The 26,281-nt window shown below is 34.8% G+C and overlaps 1 protein-coding gene across 5 annotated transcripts in view; it reads left to right on the forward strand.

Moving 5' to 3' along the window:
- LOC144970269 (uncharacterized) overlaps positions 1 to 26,281 on the forward strand; it is a 251,041-nt gene that overhangs the window by 189,335 nt on the left and 35,425 nt on the right. For all 5 annotated transcript variants that reach the window (XM_078909732.1, XM_078909729.1, XM_078909730.1 and 2 more), the window contains 2 exons: positions 12,600 to 12,738; positions 13,296 to 13,917. In XM_078909732.1, coding sequence (XP_078765858.1) covers positions 12,640 to 12,738; positions 13,296 to 13,917 — 721 coding nt within the window. In that variant the 5' untranslated portion in view covers positions 12,600 to 12,639. The remainder of the gene's footprint in view (positions 1 to 12,599; positions 12,739 to 13,295; positions 13,918 to 26,281) is intronic.

The raw sequence follows: 26,281 nt of genomic DNA on the forward strand, positions 1-26,281 counted from the left end.
CCAGGCTTCCATCATAAGCAACAGTGAAGATGAATTTATATCTATCTATCTATCTATCTATCTATCTATCTATCTATCTATCTATCTATCTATCTATCTATCTATCTATCTATCTATCTATCTATCTATCTATCTTGTTATATATATATATCGAACCTCAGACCTTCTGATTACCGGTGAAGAATATAAATATTAAGATTATCCCAACTATAGGGAGCCCTGCGGTGTAATGTTAGCACGTCTGACCAATAATCAGAAAGTCTGAGGTTCGATCCCCAATCGAGGTAGACTGATTTTTGTCTTTTTTTTGGAATGGATTTTTTTTCTTCTATTTTTCTGTCTTGCTTTGTCTGGCACCTTTCATACACACTTGTTCAGCTCTTTATCTTCACAACATTGTTGGTTTTTTTTTTCTTCTTTTCGTCTCCCAATGTCTAACTGATTGGACTGGAAAGTAGGTTAGGTATCTCGTGGACTGGGGTGTCGGGGTCAGCGCGAGGACGAGCTTTATTTTGATTTTGAACAACAGCGGGACAGATACAAATAAAAGCGATTCAGTCCTCTGTGTTCTATGGCTTTGTTGTGGTTCTGTCAGCTCTGGTTTGGGTATAATATGGAGGTAAATTTATCGGGGTTTGAACAGATTGAACGAAATTTATTTATATCTTTTCGATGTGCAAAAGGATTATTAGGAGGAGGAGGAGGGGGAGGAGGAGAAGTAAAGAGTAAATGATATCGATGCGACGAAATATGGCAGTAGTTCAATTATCATTATTATTATTATTATTATTATTATTATTATTATTATTATTATTATTATTATTATTATTATTATTATTATTATTATTATTATTATTATTATTATTATTATTTTATTATTATTATTATTATTATTATTATTATTATTTATTATTATTATTATTATTACTACTACTATTAATAGTTATTATTATAATATTATATCATTATAATATTATAGAAATAGTAAGACCCTGATGGTCATACACGAATTTTAACACACTTGCTTTGGTCTGTGTTCATTCATTCTGTCAATAAATTTAAACCTCCGAATTACCTCTATTCTTTTTTCATTTGCATATTTACCTTGGTCGCTTGCTGAGTACATTTTTTATACCTGCCATATTCTTCTCTGCGTCATGTTCATATGCTTTAAATATAAGGAGAATAATAAATCGACGTTCAACAAAACACATATTAATATATTGACTGTTGTAGATAAAAGATGAAAGACTCGCTAACCAAACAGTTCTGAGGGAATACTTGGAAAACCTCCCATTGTTAAAGTATTTGATGGGCGGGATCAAAGGGGTTTTCAAGTACATCAGAGCAAATGTCACTTGAAAATACAATCTAATTCATTGCTCATTCTGCTGCATCGTAGTTAAGATAAGATATCAGGAGAACTAAAGTAAAGTTGTATATATAATATATATATATATATATATATATATATATATTATATATATATATATATATATATATATATATATATAATGATAAAGGCCAATGCCCAGCTTGATGGGATGAATTCTTGTAATTGTTCTATTAGGACTATTTAAAAAAAAATATTTCATACATCATTTTCCTTTTTGTTTTTTTTTAAACCAACGACCTCTTTTAAATTATTTCCATATACAATACATACCTATTGTATTTGGACCAAATTATTATTATTATTATTATTATTATTATTATTATTATTAGTAGTAGTAGTAGTAGTAGTAGTAGTAGTAGTAGTAGTAGTAGTAGTAGTAGTAGTAGTAGTAGTAGTAGTAGTAGTAGTACGTATTGTTGTTGTAGCAGTAGCAAGCAACAGCAACACCAGGAACAGCAGTAGTAGTAGCAGTCAGTTAGTCAGTAAATATTGAATGGTTGTGCTTCAAAGGAATGAATAACCGTGTCAATGGATGTGTGATTGATGGCTGTATTGACCTGGTTTCAATTTGCCTACTTTTTTTTTCTTCTCTTATATTACTGCTTACTAGTCAGAGCAATAATAGTGTAACAACACGTATGCGAACCTACCGTATGGTAACGAGAAACACGAGAGTAGTCAATTAAAAGTAGAATTAAATAGATAAATAAATAATGAATAAATAAATGAAAACAAACAAAGAAGTAAGTAAATAATGATATAAATAAACGAATCAATTGATAATTGAATGAATGAATAAATAAATAAATAAATGATCATATATGAGCTAAAATAAATAAATTAATAAGTTAATGAATAAATAGGGCGACATGCACTTACTTGCAGGTCTGATAATCCGATAGATTATGGGCTCACACTTGTCCTTACAACAATGTTAAACTTGACCCATAATAAATGGGGACGGATGTCAGACCTGCATATATTATGTATTCGCTGAATAAGGGTCATTCAAGTTTGCAGAACTGTTTTGTCGAGTCGTAAAATAAGAGCATCCTCTATCTTAATTCGTTTTGATTATCCCTCCTCTCATTCAAACTTTTTGCATCATCATCATCTCATCATCATCATCAGCAGCAGCAGCAACATCATCATCATCATCATCATCATCATCATCATCATCATCATCATCATCATCAATCGTCATCATCATCATCATCATCATCATCATCATCATCATCATCATCATCACCATCGATCATCATCATCATCATCATCATCCATCATCATCATCATCATCATCATCATCATCATCATCATCATCATTATCATCATCATCATCATCATCTTTCCACAATGAAAACCACAATATTACGTGATTTGTGTGGTTTACCAGTTTGTAAAGTTAGAATTGTGTCATAATGATATACCAATCCCACACGGTGATTTTGTCACAGGGCGTTTGTGTTTTATTTATTGCGCACGATAACCATATTATTGCAAAATGCTCCTCCAAAAATCGAGTGTCCAAAATGAATACATTAATTTTCTTTTTTGAAATGTTAAGTCTTGTGTTAAGGGGGTGATATCAGCAACAAAACCATGCCTATCCTATAGACCTTATTATGGATCATGATAAAATATGTATGCCAAATGGAGCGTAGCGACCTCTATTTTCCTTCTCTCAAAGGACCGAAAAGCATAAAAGTTGTGATAATCTGCGTTACTGGAGGTGTGAATAATAATAACAGTGATGTCGACGCGTTGTTTATTGATTGTCCTATCTAAGAACAGGAGGTTAAAAGATATATTATGTTATAAATATATAAAGGTATTGGATTGTGTGTGTGGAGGTGAAAAGAGGGAGAGAAAGAGAGAGAGAGAGAGAGAGAGAGAGAGAGAGAGAGAGAGAGAGAGAGAGAGAGAAGAGAGAGAAGAGAGAGAGAGAGAGAGAGAGAGAGAGAGAGAGAGAGGGAGAGAGAAGAAGAAGAAGAAGAAGAAGAAGAAGAAGAAGAAGAAGAAGAAGAAGAAGAAGAAGAAGAAGAAGAAGAAGAGCCGAACGATGCAAGGAGGAGGATAACGAAGTACGGGGAGAGTAGTAGAGATATTCAGAAAATTGGGGATGTTCTTGGGAGGAGAGGGGATTAAATCAAAATAATAAATTGGTCCATATTTCTACATTCTCCATTTCACGATTCTTCGACGAAATGACAAAAATCCTATTTTCTCTCCCACTTAACTATCCATCTATCCCTTCAGGCAGTCTTTCTTTACACGAAATTGGAAACCACAACATACACAATGGTCTCTATAATATTGTAAACAGTATCTTTGAAATTCATCTATGGACAACGTACACGTGGTTGCCAGTTTGGCTATTGCAAGCGAAAACCTACATTTTTGGCATCTTTTTAATGATGGCGTTTAACATTGAAAATTTCACATGGTGTTTTGATACCGCTTTGCAATTCCTTTTTTAAGATTTCATGCACATTTAGTTGATATTACTATACATTTATTTTTAACTGATTAATGTCTCCACATGCGATAAAGGTTATGGCTTTTTGCACTGTTCAAAACTTAAACACACACACACACACACACACACACACACACACAAATGGTTTATATTTTCTCATTACTTCAATTTGCATTATATATAAACAATGATTTTGCACTCTCCCCCCCCCCCCCCCCCCTCCCACCCCACACACACAGACATAAACTGGCATGGTCCATTTGTCCATTTTGGCATTTTAATGAAAAAATATCTGACGACTGTCGTAGTTTTCGGTTTTCCTTTCTATGGTTTTCCCCTGTATTACATAACGACTGATAAAGCATGTCGTCTGTGTTTATATATAAGTAAGCAACCTATTTTCATGTCATTGACACCAGCAGCAATACAGCTCCATATCAGATTTAGAATACTGGCAAATGGTTATCTGGCCCCTTTGACAGTTCTGTTTACTATGACAAAAGACCATTTTCGATTTTGCCCAACCAGCTATCACTTCATATTTATATCGATGCATTGAAATAACCTCCAACTTTGTCAAAAGTCTTAAGTTGAGGTTTCTTTAAAAGTCTTAGATTTGAGACATTTTGACAATCTAGTTATTTGGAAGCTATTTCAAATTAGAGACGTATTATGAAGTAAAAGGTTTCTGGCGAAAATATAATTTGTCATTGGACAACAAAACCTCTACAATAAACGATGCTCTTCGCCAACTCCACTTTTCCGTAATTTTCAGTCAATGAGACCTCATTTGAACTGACCTATTTAATTTATCTTTGCTTTGCTTCACATTTTAAATGCAATGACCGCAGTTCAGATCAGGATTCCATCTAGTATAGCCCATTTCAGAGTCCAAGCTTTGATCAAATCCTTCTTTAAGTTGTTTTGAGTTCTCCGTGGAACTGTACATTATCCATCTTTCTTTTATTTATTTTTTTTTTCTCATCTTAAACACCATACCGGGACCGGTAGTTCGAAACTAGATACTGTTATCAAATCCACCATTGTTGTATTGGACAAGATTTTGCGTTGGTTTGGGAGTATTTCATATCACAACAATGAGCCCAGAACAATTTGAGAGCTACAAATTATAAGTACACGTTAATTACGACACAATTGACGCGATAAGACACGATTTTGACAAGAACAAAAATCATAATTTCGGGAGTCCTTACAAGTACAAGTATTTTGACATGAGAAGGATCTAGCAAGAAGTTTGGGGTTACTTAATATATCAATATGGAGTAAAGTCTTCTTTCCAATGTGATTTTTTTTAAAAAAAGGTGTTCTGTTCTAGCTCGCGGCAGTCATGTCCTGTGTTTAGCACAATAACACCACCTTGTTTTGGTTTCCTATTAGTGGCTTACGCTGTAATCTTAGGACGATGAAGTAGCAGTGAATGACACTCGTTTTATTTGGAGGAGGGGCAGTGGCCATAGTATTTATTCTGCCGTACGTGGCCTGAAAAACAAGAGAAAGTTTTTAAACTTTTGGCAATAAAGCTCAACCTTCAAATTAAAAGATATCGATCTTAAGCGTCATTTTGTCAAAACTCTCAATCTCTCGACTCCCTTGCTTATTACGACGAGGTCGAGATCTTCTACTTATATTTCAGAGCACGGATATATAAAGTACAACACTTGACCAGAAAAAAAAAGAATAAGATCTTTATATCAGTAGGGCTTTTTTTTTTTTTGGGGGGGGGGGGAATATTAGTAATTGTGTACTTCAGTCAACCTCTCACAAACTTTGCTCCTTTCACCAGCGTGTTCGTTTTAAATGTTCTCTACTGTATCATAACGATATAACTATGATAATGTGACTTTCAAAAACATAGGTATATCGGTATAGGTTTTAATGTTTAGCTCATAAACTCTTATATACCATAGAATATTATAACGGTATGCTGTTTATAGGGAATGAGATTGGCGGAAGAGTAGCGTCCCTTGTTTGGATGTCACCCATAGTGCGCACAACCAACATGACGTTCTCTCTCTAATAACTTTTCCGCAGGTGACATTACAGACTATGGGTCACTTCCAATCAAGGGACGCTACTCTTCCGCTAATCTCATTCCCTATAATTATGAATAGACGTGGAAATCTCTTTGCATAAACAAAAAAAAAAAAAAAAAATGAAAGCAAAATAAAACAAAGGAAAACAAAACAGACAAAAACCACATAAAAACTAAAAACATTTATTCTTATGATAACATCTTCCCCCATATTCATCTCATTGTGCATCTGCGTGTTATTATAGTCGATCTATTAACATAATATGAATATGCTCTGAAAATAATTTTATTCCAATTATCATTAATTTATCAATTGTTGCTAGTGTCACCAACTTTGTCGAGCATGACTAATACCTACACGTTGTAGATAAAGCGTTTAGAGCATAGCAACAAATAAAGCATGGATAAACGCTTAATAGACAGGGAATTAATTCATTCTTTAATTCTTTCTAATGATACACTCTGTATTTGATTTCATAAACAATTAACGGACGATAACAAATAACATAGTTTTTGTTTTCAAGTCTTTCTACTTTCTACGTCTACCTACCAACCTACGTGTTGGAATGCAGCAATCTTTGCTGGGATTGAAGCATTCATTGTTTGTTATTGGTTGGTAGTTGACTCAATTATGCTATATCTATGTTAACATTGTTTTACTTTCAGTGGGACATGCAACAGGATGCTAATCGGGGCAATGTGTTCAGAATACCATTTCATTTGCATTGTTTTGTTTGTTCTTTTTGTTTGTTGTTTTGTTTTTGTTTTTGTTTTTTATTTGATTTTTTTGGTTTGGGTTTGTTTGTTTTTTTTTAAAATTTTTTTTAAAATTTTCATTCATTTGTTGATTATTAGTTGCATTAAAAAATTATTTATGTTTTATTTATTTATTTATTCTCCTTTTTTTTTTTTCTTCTTCTTCTTCTTCTTCTTCTTCTTCTTCTTCTTCTTCTTCTTCTTCTTCTTCTTCTTCTTCTTCTTTCTTCTTCTTCTTTCTATTATTATTATTATTATTATTATTATTATTATTATTATTATTATTATTATTATTATTTATTATCATCATTATTATTATTATTGTTATTATTATTATTATTTTTCATTTGGAGACAGGAAGCGAATCCGAAAAGTGTCATACTAAACAACTTTGACCAATATCGAGAGGTCATTCCTCCAGGTCAATAAAATTACCGATTTCGGGTTTGTTTGTTTTTGTATTTTTTAATCGTAATAAAACATCGTATTCTCATTTCTAAAAATATTTAAGAATACAGAATGATAAAAATGAATGGGCTATAACATTATAATTTATTTGTTTGACATCATCAGTTGTTCAGATATTATTTAATCTGACCCTCTTTTTATATTGATAGGAACAAAGAAGAAAGAAGAAAAAATACATAATAAATTTAATTTTTAAAATTCCCTTTATTCATCCCACAGGGGGAATTTGTCTTTATGGTCTATTCCAAGGAAATATTGGAATAACCCAGGCGTTAGCCGCAGGGCAGCGCCGCATACTGAGTTAGGGCGAGGTGACTTGCTCAAGGCCACTAGCGCAGCGGGTAATCGAACTCGGTACCTTTCGGATACGAAGCGAAGACAGTACCGCTGAGCCACGCTGCCCTAGTGATTGCTTTGGGTTTTTCCCATGTAGATAAAAACTACAACCTGCGTCATCCTAGGTTTGATAAAATTTTTAAAAAGCAAGCAAACAAAGATCAACGACAAAAGGGACAGGAAAACCTTTAATATGTTTGAGTGACCTTAACACAACTAAGCTATTTTGGTAATTTATATATTATCCCCTGACTGGGTTAAAAGTAAATAACGAAGTTTCTCTTATCCAACATGCACATATTTGCAGGTCTTGTAACCGAACACAAATAAAATGGGCTTGATTTTTCAATCTTGTAATGGACAATATTTTGTTTTGATTTGAAATTATTTCCATTACAACAATGAGCCCATAACAATTTGGGTATTTAGACCTGGAAATAGGTAAACGTCGCTCTCACCCCATTCCATTTTTATTTGGAGGGACGCTTCATTTTTCTCCATATCAGAAACCAACTGTAACTAACAATCATATCTGGTAATTTATTACAGTCCATGCGCAGTTTTTGATAATATTTGAAAGTCAGTGAGTCGTGAGTCAGTGAGAGATTCCTGTGTTTTTTCAATAGCTTAGTACGTATGTACCTTATCCTTTCAGGCAGGTTGTGGGTTAAATGGAACATATTGCATCAAAGTGGGGAATGCATCTTTTTAAAATGTGTACGAAACAATGCTAGACAAAGCATAAAGTTGTTTTCATCCTCTCTTTTTAAAAAAATATTTTTCAAACGTATCACATAATAAATGTATTAACGATAAAATCAACATAGTACTAATGTAAATCTAATACCAAATCTTATCATACTGGGAATATTTACACAATGACCTTGAAAAATTGTAGATTTAAGATACATATTATGTAAATTGACTTAGAAATCAATAGAATGTAAATAGATAAACCACTCAAATATAACTCTTTAAAAAAATATTTGCATAGCCCTGAAAATAAAACAGAGATAAAATGCAATTTTATCTACCTACGTAGATTAACACTGTTATTGAAGACGAGGAAGAGAGAGAGAGAGAGAGAGAGAGAGAGAGAGAGAGAGAGAGAGAGAGAGAGAGAGAGAGAGAGAGAGAGAGAGAGAGAGAGAGAGAGAGAGAGAGAGAGAGAGAGAGAGAGAGAGAGATAAACTGGAAAATATGTAAATCCACCCTGGTTAATAAAATCTACACGGCGACACGGGAGGGTGCCAAGAATTCAGATGCTAATATTGTGAACGATGAATACCTGTGACAAAAGCAACCATTTTTTCCATCTCCAGTGTCGCTTTGTTTGTCTAGAGAATTAAATGGTGCGTTACATTCACTTCAAGATGTTTGTGCTAGGGATAGATAAGGATTTTCATTCTATAGTATACTACAGCCAACACTTGTCATACTTACTTCCTCTACATGATTATATTGTATTATTAGAGAGAATTGGTTGGGCGGTCGGGGGTGGGGGTGGGGGGGGGGGGGTAGGTATTATTAGGATGAATTATTTGATAGATCTGTTTATAACTGGTACTAGCGATAGCATTGAATAGTAAGATTGTGGTTTTAAATACCGAGTTGAAAAACAGGTTGTTGATGTATGCTTTGTTTTTGTTGTTGTTGTTCTTATTGTTGTTGTTATTGTTGTTGTTGTTGTTGTTGTTCCTTTTCTTCTTCACAAGTAGACCTTCAATAGCAGTCTCAACTTTATTCCCTTGTGGCCTTTTCCCATCCGCAAAAATATAAAGATAACTCATGCAAAGAATTTTTTTTAACAAACAAACAAACAAACAAACAAAAAAAGAAGAAAAAAGACTGATATTACAAAACTAGCATTACAGAAAAATTACGCAAAACCCCTCATTCTTTATATTATCGTATTATTAATATTATTATTTATATTATTACAGAAGTATTATTATAGTCTACCTTGATTTAGTCGAAAAAGAACCTTCGATACAACGAAATAAAAATTTTCGTCCAAAATTTCGTTTTACAAGTGTCTATGTTTATGTCAGAGACTGAGGACAATACATTTGCCAGTAGCACCGTCTTCTTTATAAGAAGATAAGAGCCAGTAGCTATGAATGAAAAGATACGGTGTTTACTATCCACTCCTACGATACATGCCATTGCCATACCAATGATAAAGGTATGTTGTTTACATATGAATTATGCATGGGACATAGAGGTCATCCTCTCCTCCAACCCCCGGTCACCCTCCTTGTGCTTTAAGCCCTCTCCTATCCAATGTTAATTTTCATCTTCACTGATCTCACAACAGTTTGAACTCAGACAATCAAGATTGTAAATAATAAATAAATAAATACACACTCACACACACACACACATATATATATATATATATATATATATATATATATATATATATATATATATATATATATATATAGAGAGAGAGAGAGAGAGAGAGAGAGAGAGAGAGAGAGAGGTTTGTAATCACTGCTGTATATAAATGTGTTTGAAATGAGAATTTCAGAAGGCGACATGATTCCTTTGATAAGGTTTTTTAATGGCGGTGGAGTCAATAGCGCATTGAATAGGAACGAATAGTCTACGTGTTGAGAATTGAAACGCTCCCCCCCCCCCCCCCCCACCACCAAATATAAAAAATAGTCGACCTTACCCTCCTACTCTCTATCTATCTACCTACCTATCTATCTCTCTATCTATCTATCTATCTATCTATCTATCTATCTATCTATCTATCTATCTATCTATCTATCTATCTATCTATCTATATGTCCATCTATCTATATTTCCATATATCCATCTACATATCTATATATCTCTCTATGGAACTTGAACAGATTTCTATCTATCTATCTATATGTCCATCTATCTATATGTCCATCTATCCATCTACATATCTATATTTCTCTCTATGGAACTTGAACAGATTTGATTGCTTTTCTCACTCTATTCCCCCTTTAATAATGCCAAATGAAAATCAACCCGGCGTACTTCAAATTACAAATGAAAGTCCCCCCCCCCCCCCCCCACCCTCCCTCACAACATTGGCGCCGCTGATTTCTGAAATTCAGTATAGTTCAAGAATGTTTTACGTGACAGCGTGTGAGAACCTGTCTGAAATGTATTTGACCTTTAGGTGATGATGATATAATGATGATGATGATAATTAATAATAATATATATAATATATAATAATAATAATAATAATAATAATAATAATAATAATAATAATAATAATAATAATAATAATAATAATAATAATAATAATAATAATAATAATAATAATAATAATAATAATAATAATAATATAATATAATAATAATAATAATATAAATAATAATAATAATGATGATGATGATGATGATGATAATGATGATAATGATGATGATGATGATAGTCCTGACCCCACTTCTGTGTTTGTAAGAGAGAGAGAGAGTGTGTGTGTGTGTGTGAGAGAGAGAGAGAGAGAGAGAGAGAGAGAGAGAGAGAGAGAGAGAGAGAGAGACTGGGCAATTCAAGTGAACTCTGTGATAAAGCATCATAATGTATTTGCATGCACATTATTTTGCATTTCCAATAGTTCACGAGTTTACGTAATCCTAATGATTGAACACATCACAAAATCATGAATCTGGCACGCTTTGGAAATCAATAAACAACTCACAGACGAAGAGTGTGATCTGTCTAAAAATAGCTCCCATTCCCTCTTGATCGACCCAAGACTCCATTCGTACTACATCTAGTCTAGACTATAATATAATACTATACTATTATTTCTCTTTCAAGCAAAATTGATATTTCTGCTGAATGCGTAAAAAGGTGAGGTTTTGAGTGAGTAAAAAAGACAAATATTCTATTAAAAATCATCTCAAAATCCCTTTCTAGTCTTCTTCTTCTTCTTACCTGTTCGATACAATGGTGTCAGCAATACGACGTCATAATTTACCTTCGCGCTACACTGAATTCCAAATGACACAGCGCCGCGAGTTTGAGCGATGACTCATCTATCACTCATTTAATAATGATGCGCAGCGATTGGTTATTCTCCCGATCGATATCCGTGGGAATCTAGTTGAGTTTATAAATAGATCGGGTATTGTGATTTAGTATATAAAAAGGGTTCCCCATTGAATAATAAAAAGTATTTGGCAGTAGCATACGGTGCAGTACAGGCGTGTTGTGTTCTTTGAATGTGTTATTATTTACGTTTTCTTCAATATCTTTCTTTATAAACCAATGAATTATCAAGTTAGTTAATGTGTATTTTCCAGCTATGTCGTTCAAGGACGCGTGTCAAGTAATTCTGTGATCAGTGTCGCTGTCCCATGTTAATCTTAGTCTAAGTCTTAGTGTTCTAAAGAGATAAGAAAGAAAAGAAGACAGAGAAAAACCTGGTGTTTACTGTTCCATATTTTAATTACTGTTTAATTGTTTCGCTGATCTTGCTCGTCCTCTGTATTTTGGACATTTCTTTGCGTTGCATTCGATTTGTACTTATTTTCAGATCTGATAACTCAAATCGTTATGGTCTCATTGCTGTAATGAATAACAATGTAAAATAAAATTGAATGTAGGCTTCTATTTAATATACGAAAACAGATAAAATGGACGTTTCGGGTTTTTCCCTTTATCAACAAAACAGAATGAATGAAACACTACAGATGAATGAGATGATGTGGTAGTGGCGTTGTTAGGATGAAAATAAAGGTTTATTCATCCTAACATCGCCACTACCACATCATCTCATTCGTCCATAGTGTTTCATTCATCCTGTTTTGTTGATAAAGGGGAAACCCGAAACGTCCATTTTATCTGCTTTCATTTATTAAATTGAAGCTTACATTCAATTTTACATTGTTATTAATGTCTTGGAGCTTCGAGCAGCAACATTTACATTGCTGTAATGGGAATACTCTCAAACAGACGCTAACTATTCTCCTTTATAACAATATTAAAACGAACCCATATCAGACCTGCAAATATGCTCACGTCAGCCGCATTGATAATTTCCTAAGTTTTCATCTTGACCCCCCACGACATTAATTTAAAAATGTGATTTTTAACTCTTTTGTATTATTTTATTTCAGAGTGACCTGAGACATCTGCATTGTTCATAGAAATACCACAATGGAGGGGTTAGAAGAGGGCGGACCTGATCCGCCAATGAAAGCCGACCCCTTTCTCACACAGACTTGTGACCTTCATTTTATAAGCGGAGCACGCAGGGTAAGGGCAATAACTCGTGAAATGTTTTTTTAACCTAATGAAGACTGTGTCAGTTATTTTCCTTTGATTTATAATATTCGATATTATTGTTGTTGGTTGTATTATTATTATTATTATTATTATTATTATTATTATTATTATTATTATTATTATTATTATTATTATTATTATTATCATTGTTATTGCTATTGATATTATCATTATTATCATCATCGTCATCAATCATCATCATCATCATCATCATCATCATCATCATCATCACATCATCATCATCATTATTATTATTATTATTATTATTATTATTATTATTATTATTATTATTATTATTATTATTATTATTATTATTATTATTAGTGTCGCCGCTGTTGTTGTTATTCTAATTAAAATCAATTATCAGCAGCAGCATAAACATTACTTCCATAGCCTACCATATTGTAAAATACATTGTCTTTCTAATACAAAGCTTAGAAGATGGTTTGTTTGAATCCTCCGATTCAGGTCTCACATTATATTCAATCTCATTTATCTAACTCTGATGTTTTCTTCTCCTCACACAGGACAGCAACCCGGCAGTTATTGTGCTTCCGCAACCCAGCGATTTTGTTGAACTCCTCACCGAGCGTTTGTTCGTTCTCGACTCCGATACCCTCACAGATCCGTCCGACAAATCATCAACATCATCTTCGTCTTCCGGATTCCGGATAAGTGATCCAACATCACCCCTGGTTTATTCTAAATTCTATTCCGATTCCGGAGCAGAAAGTGATGACTCGGGATTCCACAGTTTTTCTGACATTAATTTCTTTTCTCGGAGATTAAGTTTCATGGATGATGATGTAACGGATATTCAGAGTGCTGTGTGTAATGTTGATTTCAAATTTGACGATAATAATAATAATAGTAGTAACAGTAATAGTAATAGCAACTGCAATAGTATTATAAATCATGACAATGTTAGCAATAGTAATAGTTTATTGTATGACAATTTCATAGGATGTTCTAATAATAGTCTGTTGGACTATGATAAACAGTGTGAAGACAATGCAAGTGATAATGATGATGAAGATGATGATGACGATGACGAAGATGATGATAATGGAGAGACATCTGAGAGTAGTGATGAAAGTTCCAGCGAAAGTGATAGTAGTAGTGATGATGACATGGAGGATGAAAGCAAAGGTAGGTACCAGTTTTATTATTATTTCATCTTCTTCAGCTTCTTCTTTTTCTTCTTCTTCTTCTTCCATTTCTTCCTCTTCTTCTCCTCCGCCACCTCCTCCTTCGACATCGTCATGATTTAGAAACTTCATGTAAAGGTTAGGAAAAATAAGTATTACATACATACATACATATTTGTGGATTAAAGGAGAAAATTGACAAAAATTGGACTGACAAAATAGATTATTACAGATTCAGTCTGTTTTCCATCAAGTGTGGGTCTAGGATTTAGGCTTTAGGCTGAACCTAAAGTAATCTGTACTTGATGTGTTTGGTGAAATTGACAAGGGTTTTGGTGTTATCTGATTCTAAAGATGTGCAGTCGAGGTTGTTTTTTTTTTTTGAACCTTCATTCCACCCAGCAGTATTTGCATAGAGTTGGCTCGTCTCGATCTGTTGTTGTTAAGTACTTTGCGATGACCATCTTCTTATTCAAGGGTAGCACGCAATTGTTATTGTCCTTTAATGCTACAGAAACCTGGACATCTGTATTATCATAGTAAGGAAGTTAGTGACATCTTCCCTCTGTGTTTTAATTTAAATACAAGTCTTAGCATAGCCTTCATAAACTCATAGCCTGACACTGATAACTAAAAGAAAGAAAATCGTGAGTTTTTTCAATGGTTCAACCAATGGGATCAGTTATTTCCTTGGAACACTACGAACGATTTACCAGGCGCTGCACAAACCTAACCTAACCCCCCCCCCCCCCCCCCCCCCCCCCCCCCCCCCCCGTCAAAATACAGGTCCTTGTGGGCTCTAGTGTCAGGCTATAGATAGTTCGAAGATGACGTCACTCGGGTCTTTGTTATTGTTTTTTGCCCTCCGCGTTTATGAGTAATGCTCACTGAACTGTATTAACCCGACTATAAACGTTCATGGATACACAGTTTTGTGTGTTGGTCCGTTATACTTCCGGATGGTAATGTTATGAGCTTCTTAGCCAAGCGCATACAATCTATAAATCTAAGCATAGCCTTTATCATGTTATTGAGTAAAATTTACATTTAATGTGTTTGCTACCTGCTTCCTTCCTTTGGTCAGTGACTGAGTAGTAAAGAAGGCCACAGTCTAATCTATTATGGGACTTGTATTGTATTCCAGTGTTGTGGCTCATGATTGTCTATGCGCTGTCCGATTTGCAAGATTTGTAAATCGCTTTGAGCACATTTAGGGGATATTGCGCTATATAAAGCTCTATTTTTTAAATTTATTTTTTATTTGTTCACTCACTGAACTCATCGAGCCATTTGAAGGTTGTTTTATGTGATGTGTCCTCTTTGTAGTCTTCATTCAGGCCGATGATTTCATTTAGCGTGCATGCCTTAAAGAAGGCACACATCCCCCAACACCACCACCACCACCCACACTTTAATGTTATGTAATGTAATAAATAATTTATACAGCTTGCATAATCCACATAGTGCTCTATAGATAGAATGAAGTTGACGTCACTCGGGGCTTTGCTATTGTTTTTTGCCATCCACGTTTATGAGTAATTCTCACTTAACTGTATTATCCAGACCAGTTTTTGTGTGTTGGTCAGTTATACTTCCGGATGGCAATGTTGTGAGAATCTTAGCCAAGCGCATACTATCATTAGGTAATACAAAACACAATCACTCTCCCTTCTCAAAAGTCTGCCTGAATAGGAATGTTTTCAAAGGTTTCCTAAAATTACTGAGCTCGGGGGGCTTTCACCACATTGAAGCTTGCTTGTAACAAGTTCATGAGGATTGCTCACTTCTTTTGCTCGTGAAAAATGTCAACCAATAGACCAAAATCACGTTCACCGCAATCAATACACAAATACTAACCTTCGGTGCCAGTCTAAAGAATCAACCCTAATAATAATAATGATGATGATGATGATAATAATAATAATAATAATAATAATAATAATAATAATAATAATAGTAATAATAACAATAACAATAACAATAATAATAATAATAATAATGATGATGATGATGATGATGATGATGATGATGATGATGATGATGATAATAATAATAATAATAATAATAATAATAATAATAATAATAATAATAATAATAATAATAATGACCTTTTTAAAAATTAAAATTACCTTTATTCATCCCATAAGGGAAATTTGTCTCTTCGGTCTTTTCAAGGAAAGACTGGAATAACCCAGGCATCAGCCGCAGTGCAGCGCCGCAATTTGAGCTAGGTGACTTGCCACACAGGGCAACGGCGGGTGATCGAACTCGGTACCTTTCGGGTATGAAGCAAAGACCGTACCGCTGAGCCACGCTGCCCCACAAATATTATAAGATTTGATCATTAGAAATCAAGAAATATTGTGACATAATTTGATTTTATTTACAGCCCCTATTGGTTTTAAATAATAACAACTAATAATCCAACTTACTATACGATTTTAAGGTATCTATTACGTGTGATACATTTTTCATTGTATTTTCATGATATATGAATATTTACTAGCTTGTATGTATAGACCTGTCGCTAATATTTGTATTCATATTACTTTTTATTCTCGAGATTTCATTGTAAAGCGCATATAGCCTTCCAACGGGAATATGCTCTATATAAGGTCAATTTATTAGTATTATTATTATTTCATAATAATTAAAGTAATAACGATGATGATGATGATGATGATGATGATAATAATAATGAAACGGTAATAATGATGATGATGGTGATAATAATAATAATAATAATAATAATAATAATAATAATAATAATAATAATAATAATAATAATAATAATAATAATAATAATAATAATAACAACAATAACAATAATAATAATAATTAATAATAATAATAATAATAATAATAATAATAATAATAATAATAATAATAATAATAATATAACAACAACAATAACAAGTGTAATTACGAATAGTAAAGATAATATCTTGAACATATGATTCAGGGGTGAGAATGACTGGTCACTAAAAAGGAGGAAATTTTTCAGCGCTTAGATCAAGAACCATCCATGCAAAAATAACCTATAAATTTAAATTTCATTAAAAGTTATTATGATGCAATCCAAAATGTGTCTCCCAGCAATTTCTGACATCACTCGGAGGAATTTAAAAAACTGAAAGTGTAATTATAACATGGTGGTTGTAGTAATGGTAGTGGTAGGGATAATGATGTGGTGGTGGTTGTAGTAGTTGTGGTAAGGATGATGATGTGATGATGGTTGTAGTAGTAGTGGTAGTCGCCACATACATCTCCCGTATTCACAGATTCACTAATGCCCACATCCCATTGTTTCAAGTTGACCAGAGACGCCAACTTAAAATTTGGTTCACGTAAATGTGAGAGACAATTCCGAACAAGTCCAATGCTTAAACAGGAATTTCTTCAAACAAAATATAATCTATTGAGATCTATAGTCATCCTAATACCCCTTGTTTCAAGTCAAGTAAAGTTCCAAAACCAATTTATGACGTATAAAATATAATATTAAAATGAATGGTTGGTGTGGTGGTAATAATGATATGATGGTGGCTGTTGTAGTGGTGGTAGTAATGATAATGTATGTGGTTGTGGTGGTTGCAGAAGTGGTGGTGGTGATAATGTTGTGTTGGAGGAGGTTGTAGTAGTGGTGGTAAGGATGTGGTAGTGATTGTTGTTTTAATGGTGATAGTGTTGTGATGATGTCGTAGTGGTGGTGGCAATGATGATGATGATGTGGTGGAGGTGGTTGTAGTAATGGTGGTGCTTCATGAAATGATGGTGTGACGATGGTGGTGGTTGTAGTAGTAGTGGCAGTGATGATGATTATGATGATGATGATGATAGTGGTGGTGGAGGTGATAAGGTGTGTACTTGAACGTGAAAAGAGAGAATGATGGCTGATGTGAAAAGGATATGATCCACTTTATAGATTTAGGTTTGTCTGACAGAAGGAAAGATAGTGTGTGTTTGTGTGTGTGTGTTTTGTTTGTTTGTTTTTAAGGGTTTACGGCGCTTGCAACACATTAAGGTCATATCAGCGCCAGTAAAGAGGAAGAAAATGGGATAGTAAAAAGTTCTAGAATTACAATTAAAGCACCCAAGAAAAAGTAAGACACAGGGGAACGGAACAAAAAGGGATCAGATGTAGATTTCAAGAGCATACCACCAATGTACTTAGTTTGAGATCACCTATAAGTCTCATCCGGGCACAAAGAGGAGTACACTCAAATGCTTAAATTATACATTCAAAATAACAAATATAATAATACATAACAGAGAGATGATTTACAAGGAAAAAAATATCATCTCCCAAGACAATAACTGTCCATTTGACTGTTTCCCTTCCAGTTAGGACTCTGGCCAGGGCCAGGACATATCAAGTAATCTCATTCCAAGACAAAGCAAAAAAGCATGTTGGAAAACAGATATAAGGGGATAGAAGACATAGTATGTACCCCTTGCCCACTATGAGAGGTCAGGAACCCCACCCAGGTGTGTGTTTGTGTGTGTGTGTGTGTGTGAGTGAGGAGGGAGAGACAGAGAGGAGAGACAGAAGAGAGAGAGAGAGAGAGAGAGAGAGAGAGAGAGAGAAGAGAGAGAGAGAGGAGAGAGAGAGAGAGGGGAGGAGACTGCTCAAAGTGAATATAGTGATAGGTACAGAAAGATTAAAGTGAAAAACTATCCGAGATTAAAGTACTGAGTGAACTTTATTGTTAGGTGTGTATGTGCTTTATTTGTTAATCGTAAATATTAAGTTAACATATGTTTCATGTTGGCAATTGCCAGGAAATTAACATTTTAATTGAATCCTCTTTGTGTGTGTGTGTGTGTGTGTGTGTGTGTGTGTGTGTGTCATTGTTAAGTACATGACGATGAAAAGTGAAAACTTATCGAGGCTAAAGAACGGTGCACTTAACTGATTTGTGTGTGTGAGAGAGAGAGAGAGAGAGAGAGAGAGAGAGAGAGAGAGAGAGAAAGAGAGAAAAAGAGAGAGAGAGAGAGAAAAAAGAGAGAAAGAGAGAGAGAGAGAGAAAAAGAGAGAAAGAGAGAAAGAGAGAGAGAGAGAGAGAGAGAGAGAGAGAGAGAGAGAGAGAGAGATCTCAAAGTGAATGTAGTGATGAGTACAGAAAAATGAAAGTGAAAAATTAACGAGACTTAAGAACTGAGGGAACTTTTGATTTTTATGTGCTCGTGTATATGTTTGTAGGTCATTTCAGAGGCACTTAAAATATATATGGGGCTGTAAAAAAAATATAGATTTAAGTAAGATCAAAAGCACCGGAGAAAAAGTGACTGGTTCAAATAGGGCTCACAAACGGATGCCAAGGTCAAACTATCAATATAGTTAGTTTGAGGTCAACTAAAAGTCTCACCAAGACACAAGCACAGAATCCTTATGAGAGAAATTCAAAATTTAGAACAACAAATCTAACGTCACACAAAAGAGAGATGATATACGAGGACAAACATATCGTCTCCCCAAAACGACTATACATTTAATTATTTCCCTCCGTGCCAAGGAAAAGGATCAAGCCAAGACAAAGGCAGAAAGCAACTCTAATCCATGCAAGTCAAAAGATCCCACCAGGAAGATGATGTGATAGTGGTGCTTGCACTAGAGGTGGTACTGATTACAATGAGGGCAGTGATGATGTGGTTGTGGAGATGGTGCTATGGAGGATGATGTGATAGTTGCTGTCGTAGTGGTGGTAGTTGTGGTAGAGATGGTGATGATGTCATGATGGTTCAGGGGTGAGAATGACTGGTCACAAAAATGGAGTTCAAGACCTATCTATGCGACGATAACGTGTAAATTTGAATTTCATAAAAAATCTACTGAGATGCAATCAAAAATGTGTCTCGCAATAATTTCTGACACCACTTGGAGGAATTTAAAAAGTTGAGAGTGTAATTACAACATAACAACATATTGTAGTAGTAGTAGTAAGAAAAGATGGCGGTAGGGATGATGATGTGATGGTGGTTGTAGTAGTGTCGTGATAGGGATGATGATATTGTGGTTGTAGCTGTAGAGGTGTTGGGAATGATGGTGTGGCGGTGGTTGTAATAGTTGTGGTAGGGATGATGTGGGGTGGTTGTAGTGATAGTTGGGATGATGTGGTGGTGGAGGATGTATTTGTATTGATAGTAGGAATGATGATGTGGTGGTGGTTGTTGTAGTAGTGGTGGTAGGGATGATGATGTGATGGTAGTTGTAGTGGTTGTAGCTGTGGTAGTAGGGATGGTGATGTGGTGGTGATTGTAGGTAGTAGTAGTGGTGGTGGGGATGATGATGTGGTGGTGGTGGTAGGGATGACGATGTGGTGGTGGTTGTAGTAGTAATGGTGATAGGAATGATGATGTGATGGTTGTTGTAGTACAGGTGGTGGTTGTAAAAATAGTGGTGATAGGGATGTTGATGTAGTGGTTGTGGTGAGCCTTTTTAAAAGGCGGAATAGTGATGGCGATGGGCGGAGAAAACCACCATTTAGGCGGAAATCCGCCTTTAGGCGGAAGATTCTCAGCCCTGATGATTAGACTGGAGATGCGAGTTTTCTATCAGACAATGAGTGGGCAGAGCACGTAATTTTCGCTGATTCCTCGCTAGTCGTGAGCAAGTAACCGAAGCTGGGAGAACATTGCCTTGTCTTTGTTCAAACAGCACAGCAGCAGTGAACAAGAGAATACACAAAGGCAGTAGGCAAGAGATCCCATACATATTCATTATTATTCACCACCTGCTGGTGTACTTCCTGGCTATGTCCATTCAGATATCGATCCGATAATATTTTGACCTTCGTGTGTCTTTCCTCGCCTCTATATATTATATTATTTCCCTTTAAAACATATTGACAATTGTTAGAATCCTTATAGAGTTTCTCTAATTTCAAGTATTCAGTTGGTTGAACCATTCAAATTGAATCATTTTCGCATTCGGTAAATTCGACCGTGGGATTTTCACGTGTCACGGAGAGGAAGATTAAAGCGATGCACAGCTGTTCACACACGTGTTGGACGGAAAGGGTAGAGGTCAATATCGAAACGAAACTTGTGCGACCTAAGCACTCCTATTTGAATCCGCTATTTGTTAACGATTTATTTCTGGATGGCTTAAGCTATTCCATTCAATCAATTTTTATCAGTTATAACTTTTTTTGTAACTAAGTAAAGATAATTACAATTATCGTTTGTTATGATAAAGTGTCCGCAGTGAACCGAAACGGTGAACTATATTGTTAGAAGTGAAGTTTGTTTCCGGTTTGGTCACCTTTCCATGCGGACTGATTCGACAACAACAATCCTCGAAGATAGGAACATGGCAGCTAACGAAAGTAATGTCTCAAAAGGACTGTATTCTCAACATAATATGAGTCTTGATTTACTCATCAGAGCAGGTATGATATAAAAGATGGAGTGGTTTTCTTACATTATTATGATCTCTTTATGTCCTTAGATAAGAAGTGTCGAAATCTTTGTCATTGAAGGGCTTTTGTCAACCAGGAAGTGGTGATTTGCTTTTTCTAAGCTTTCATTTCCTGTTTTTAGGTGGTTCTTCGCTACACTCTATTGTCTACATTTGTCGTTTTCGTTCTTTTTTTTTTTACATTTGGTCACCGAGACCAACCACATTGAATATTTACTTTTATACAGAGCCACGATGTACGATCATACTCATACCATGTAAGTGTCTGTCTGAGACGTTGTGTTGTTTACGTTTTCTATTTGGGTCGCCTCATCGAGTTGAAGTTGGAAATCACTGGTGATCCTAGTATAGACATCGATAAAACATGCGAGGGAACGAAGACAATTACTTTGTACTCTTGACTTGAGTTTATTATTTTCTTCTATTGTTAATGTTTTGTTGTTGCTTGTATTTTTTTTTTCTTCTGCTTGTCACGTATCGCAACAAATAGTTTTATTCGACATCATAATTATAATCGCCTAAAAATGTTTATTATATTGTATTAGCATTGTCGTCATTGTCAGCATGAGTTGTATTTTTGTACGGTGAGAGAGAGAGAGAGAGAGAGAGAGAGAGAGAGAGAGAGAGAGAGAGAGAGAGAGAGAGAGAGAGAGAGAGATATGAATCAGGCTGATCTTTGACTGTGAATATAGGTTCCAAGTTGCAAAACAAAATCAAACGTAGTTAATAATATAACCTCGACTCGATAATATAATGGGTTCTGGTTTAGTTTATTTATACCTATGCCTATACATTCTTCCTGGATTAGCCTTAGCCTATGAATACGAAGACCACAGCATAAAGTTCTGTCAGTGTTGTGCCTTTTTTGTGCACAATCAATGTAGTGAACCTTTCAATCAACTTGTCTTGGGGGAGGGGGGGGGGGGGGGGGGGGGGGGGGAGTAGTCTACTTAAAGGACCCCAGTTGAATGTCAGTCATGATATTGATATATTATTTTCAGAATTGAGATTTTGAATTTTGCTGAGTCATCATTTTAAGGTAAAATATAGTGTAAAATAGTGTCAGAATAATTGTTAATAATGTATTCATACAATTGCTTCGAAACTTTCAGATTGTGATAACGAGACTTTTGTAGAAAGCTTTTTCGGCTAGCACTGTTAGAATCAAAATTTCAGCATGCTGTATGTTAACGGAAAGAGATTTTCTGCATTTAACTTATATATTTCACTCACTTATCATAATCTAAGAATTCTTTCCAAATGTTTAGAGTGGAATGTTTTTTATATAGATTTTAAGAAATTGACTGTATTCACAATAATGAGAGAAACCACTTACTGGTATAGATTCAATGCAAGCACTCTGTAGGGAAGGATGGCTTCTGTTTTCGATGGGAAGAAAAATATATTTTTTTCGATAATTCCATCACGATATTTAATTGATCTCGTGTAACCACCATGCAAAATTTGGTGACTGTTGGTCCAGTGGTGTCAGAGCCTTAGTGTTACAAAATATCCACTTTGCCGAACAGTAAGATAATTTCATTATCAGCATATAAGCAGCATGAATGAAGCTGCCTTCCCATTGGTTGAAATTTTCACATTGCCCAAATGTCCAAAACACTATTAGATAATTTATAAAGTTGTATTAAGCAAAATACTCTTTTTAAATATGATGTTGATTTCAATAAATAATAATTTTCAGTCGAGACAGATTGGATTTGTGTTTAAAATTGGTTTTAAAAGCTGTCCATTCATTCCCACTTCTTATTATTGTTATAAATGATGAGCAATTTCACTTTCTTTTGCTCTTTTACGTCTTAGACCGTAGATTGAGTATCTATCTTTCAATGCGGGTGGTTGGATGGGAGCATCACCCTTGAATAATATACCTATGATGTTCGCATGGGTGTAGGATCCGATAGTGATGTCGTTTCTTCTTCTCTTTACTAGCCTATCCTGCTTCTTTGGTTTGTGATTGTATTTTTGACAGAGATATTTTTTTTTCTGTAAATCTTCTGCCTGTTTGTTCTTGGTTATTTATAATTTAGCTTATGATATCTGTAGGTTATGATTTTGATTTACATTTGTACTATTTTTGTTAGATTGCTTGTTTTTTTGTTTCAGCGGTCTCTCATATAACCTCAATTGTGTTGGAAGAGACCTAAAGCAACAAACAAACAAACAAACAAAAAAATATCTTTCAATCGTTGTATTGCTTTAGTCCTAAAGAGGCCCATTAATAATGTAATGTGGGTTCTAGTTGTATTGTGTGTTTTCAGGTCTAACTCTGTTTTAATTTATTTCTGGAAGTTAGGTATGAAATAAATTTAGATAGAACTGTGATGATCAGCAAAGGCCATGAGTATAAAAACAAAATCAGTCATGGATTTTTTTCTCTTTCTTTTTTTTTCTTCTTAAAACAGTTTTGTGACCATCACATATGGCTACAGTGGCAGCACGGAAATCTCGAACAATTCGGGACTGTTCGTTTGAGATTTCCATATTTCGGGTATTACATGTTGAGTATCTTGCAAAGAAAATGAAAAATGTGAGGGGGGGGGGGGGGTTGTAAACGTAGGTAAAATCTTGTATAAATTGGGGTGTAGCATTTGATGGTTTAGTGCGTCTTAATTCATTCAATATCAGATGGTATTATGTTCCCCATTCGGTGTACTGTATCAAGAAGACACAGCCAGCATATCACATTATTATGTTTATATAATATTGATTACACTCTCAGCATTTGAAGCTTAATCTGCGAATCTGATACCTATTTACTACCTCTCCTCATCTCCCCGGCACCTCTCTTCTCACACCATCTTCCCCACCCCTTATCTCTTCTTTGATTTTAATACATAATAGTAACAGCCTCATGACATCACTGCTTTGTTAGTCTCCCACTGGTACTGGTACACAGTAGTTAGAGTGAAGTGTTTAATGCTTAAGTCACTTGTCAAACATACTTCGCACTTCACATCCCATCCCTCCACTCACACACACAAACACATGCATGTGAAAACACATTAAATAGCACAGTTTAAGAAATTGACTGTATTCACAATAATGCGAGAAACCACTTACTGGTATGGATTCAATGCAAGTACTCCCTACTCATTGTCATAATCGCTAACCAGAAGGTTGAAAAGGGTGGCTTCTGTTTTCGATGGGGTTTGATGAGAGCGGTTGCAATTCATTAGAAACCTATGCAAACGAATTTAATCTACGAATACGAAAGTGAAGGTCTAGTTTGTTCGAGATTTCCGTGTTAGCCTCCGACAGTGTTCGAGATTTTCGTGTTGCAAGTTTTATGAAAATGGGGGGATTAAAACAGGGAATTCAGATGTGTTCCAGATTTGCATGTTTGAGATTTTTGGGCTGCACTGTAATTAGTATTGAAAATTTATTATTATATTTTTTTCTTACATGATATGTTTCTCACATCAATCTTTATAACCATGACTCTGGGTGGGGATCCTGACCTCTCATAGCGGGCAGGGAGGTACATACTGCGTCTTCTATCCCCTTATATCTGTTTTCCAACATGCTTTCTGTCTTTGTCTTGGAATGGGATTACTTGGTTTTGTCCTGGCTCTGGCCGGAGTCCTAGCTGGGAGGGAAACAGTCAAATGCATAGTTATTGTTTTGGGAGATGATATTTTTTTCCTTGTAAATCATCTCTCTGTTATGTATTATTATTTTTATTTTGAATGTATAATGTAAGCATTTGAGTGTATTCCTCTTTGTTGGATTTTGTGCTTGTGCTTGGATGAGACTTGTAGGTGATTTCAAACTAAGTACATTGTTATGCTCTTGGAATTACATCAGATCCCTTTTTTCTTCCACTTTTTCTTGGGTGCTTTAATTGTAATTCTAGAACTTTTTACTATCCCATTTTCTTCCTTTTTACTGGCGCTGATATAACCTAAATGTGTTGCAAGCGCCGTAAAACCCTTAAAAACAAACAAACAAACAATAACCTTGACTGATCTTGACTCTATGCAGCTAGATTCATGACTAATTTAATAGACAAGGAAACTCAATGTTAATCGTTAAAAGAAAAAAAAGTAGGGTCTTTGGCTATTTATGACCCGGAAATTAAATTTGTTATTGCTTGTAATTTGGTACATTTAATTGTGTGAAAATGATGTTGCAGTACCCACGTTGTATATATGCAAATTTGATCAAGGTTGATGGTGCCTTGGATCATTTTCCAACTTTTTTAACAGCGATAGACTTTCATGGCTCTGTACTATCACTAGATTTGAACCCAGAGTTCTTTGAATGGTTGGTGCGGTGATGTGTAAATGCTTGCTTACTAGATTTCCTGCAGTTGTGATCAGGGGAAATAATCGATACTCTCTTTTATTTTTTGGCCCAATATAATTTGAGTTATGTACCTTGTTTGGGTATGTTTTAGTTGTTTTATTAGAGTGTTCCTTGTTTGGTAAGGTCACTATTTGCTATTTTTTCCTCTCATTTTATTGTATTTATTTATATATTTTTTAATTCTCTCTCTCTCTCTCTCTCTCTCTCTCTCTCTCTCTCTCTCTCTCTCTCTCTCTCCTCTCTCTCTCTCTCTCTCTCTCTCTCCTCACTCTCTCTCTCTCTCTCTCTCTCTCTCTCTATATATATATATATATATATACGAGGGCTCTTTCAGAGATAACCGAAAAATGCCCATTGCTCAGCAACCAGTGGAGATTTTTTAATTCTGTAAACGACATGATATTCCTTATTTCCTTACGGATATTCCCAGAAATTATGAAGTGCATCATTTTGCACAATGAATTTCTAGACGATTTTAAAGATGGCAGCCCACCTTGAAACTTGGTCAAAGGAGGAAATCAGAGCTGTCATACGTTTTTTGAGCGCCAAAAGTCTGAATCCTACCGATATTCATAAAGAACTTCAGAGTGTATATGGTGAGCATGTTATAATCCGTACA

The sequence above is a fragment of the Berghia stephanieae genome, chromosome 4 (assembly GCF_034508935.2).
Source record: "Berghia stephanieae isolate SIO BIC M18660-M18661 chromosome 4, UCSD_Bste_1.3, whole genome shotgun sequence".
NCBI classification, from domain to species: domain Eukaryota; kingdom Metazoa; phylum Mollusca; class Gastropoda; order Nudibranchia; family Aeolidiidae; genus Berghia; species Berghia stephanieae.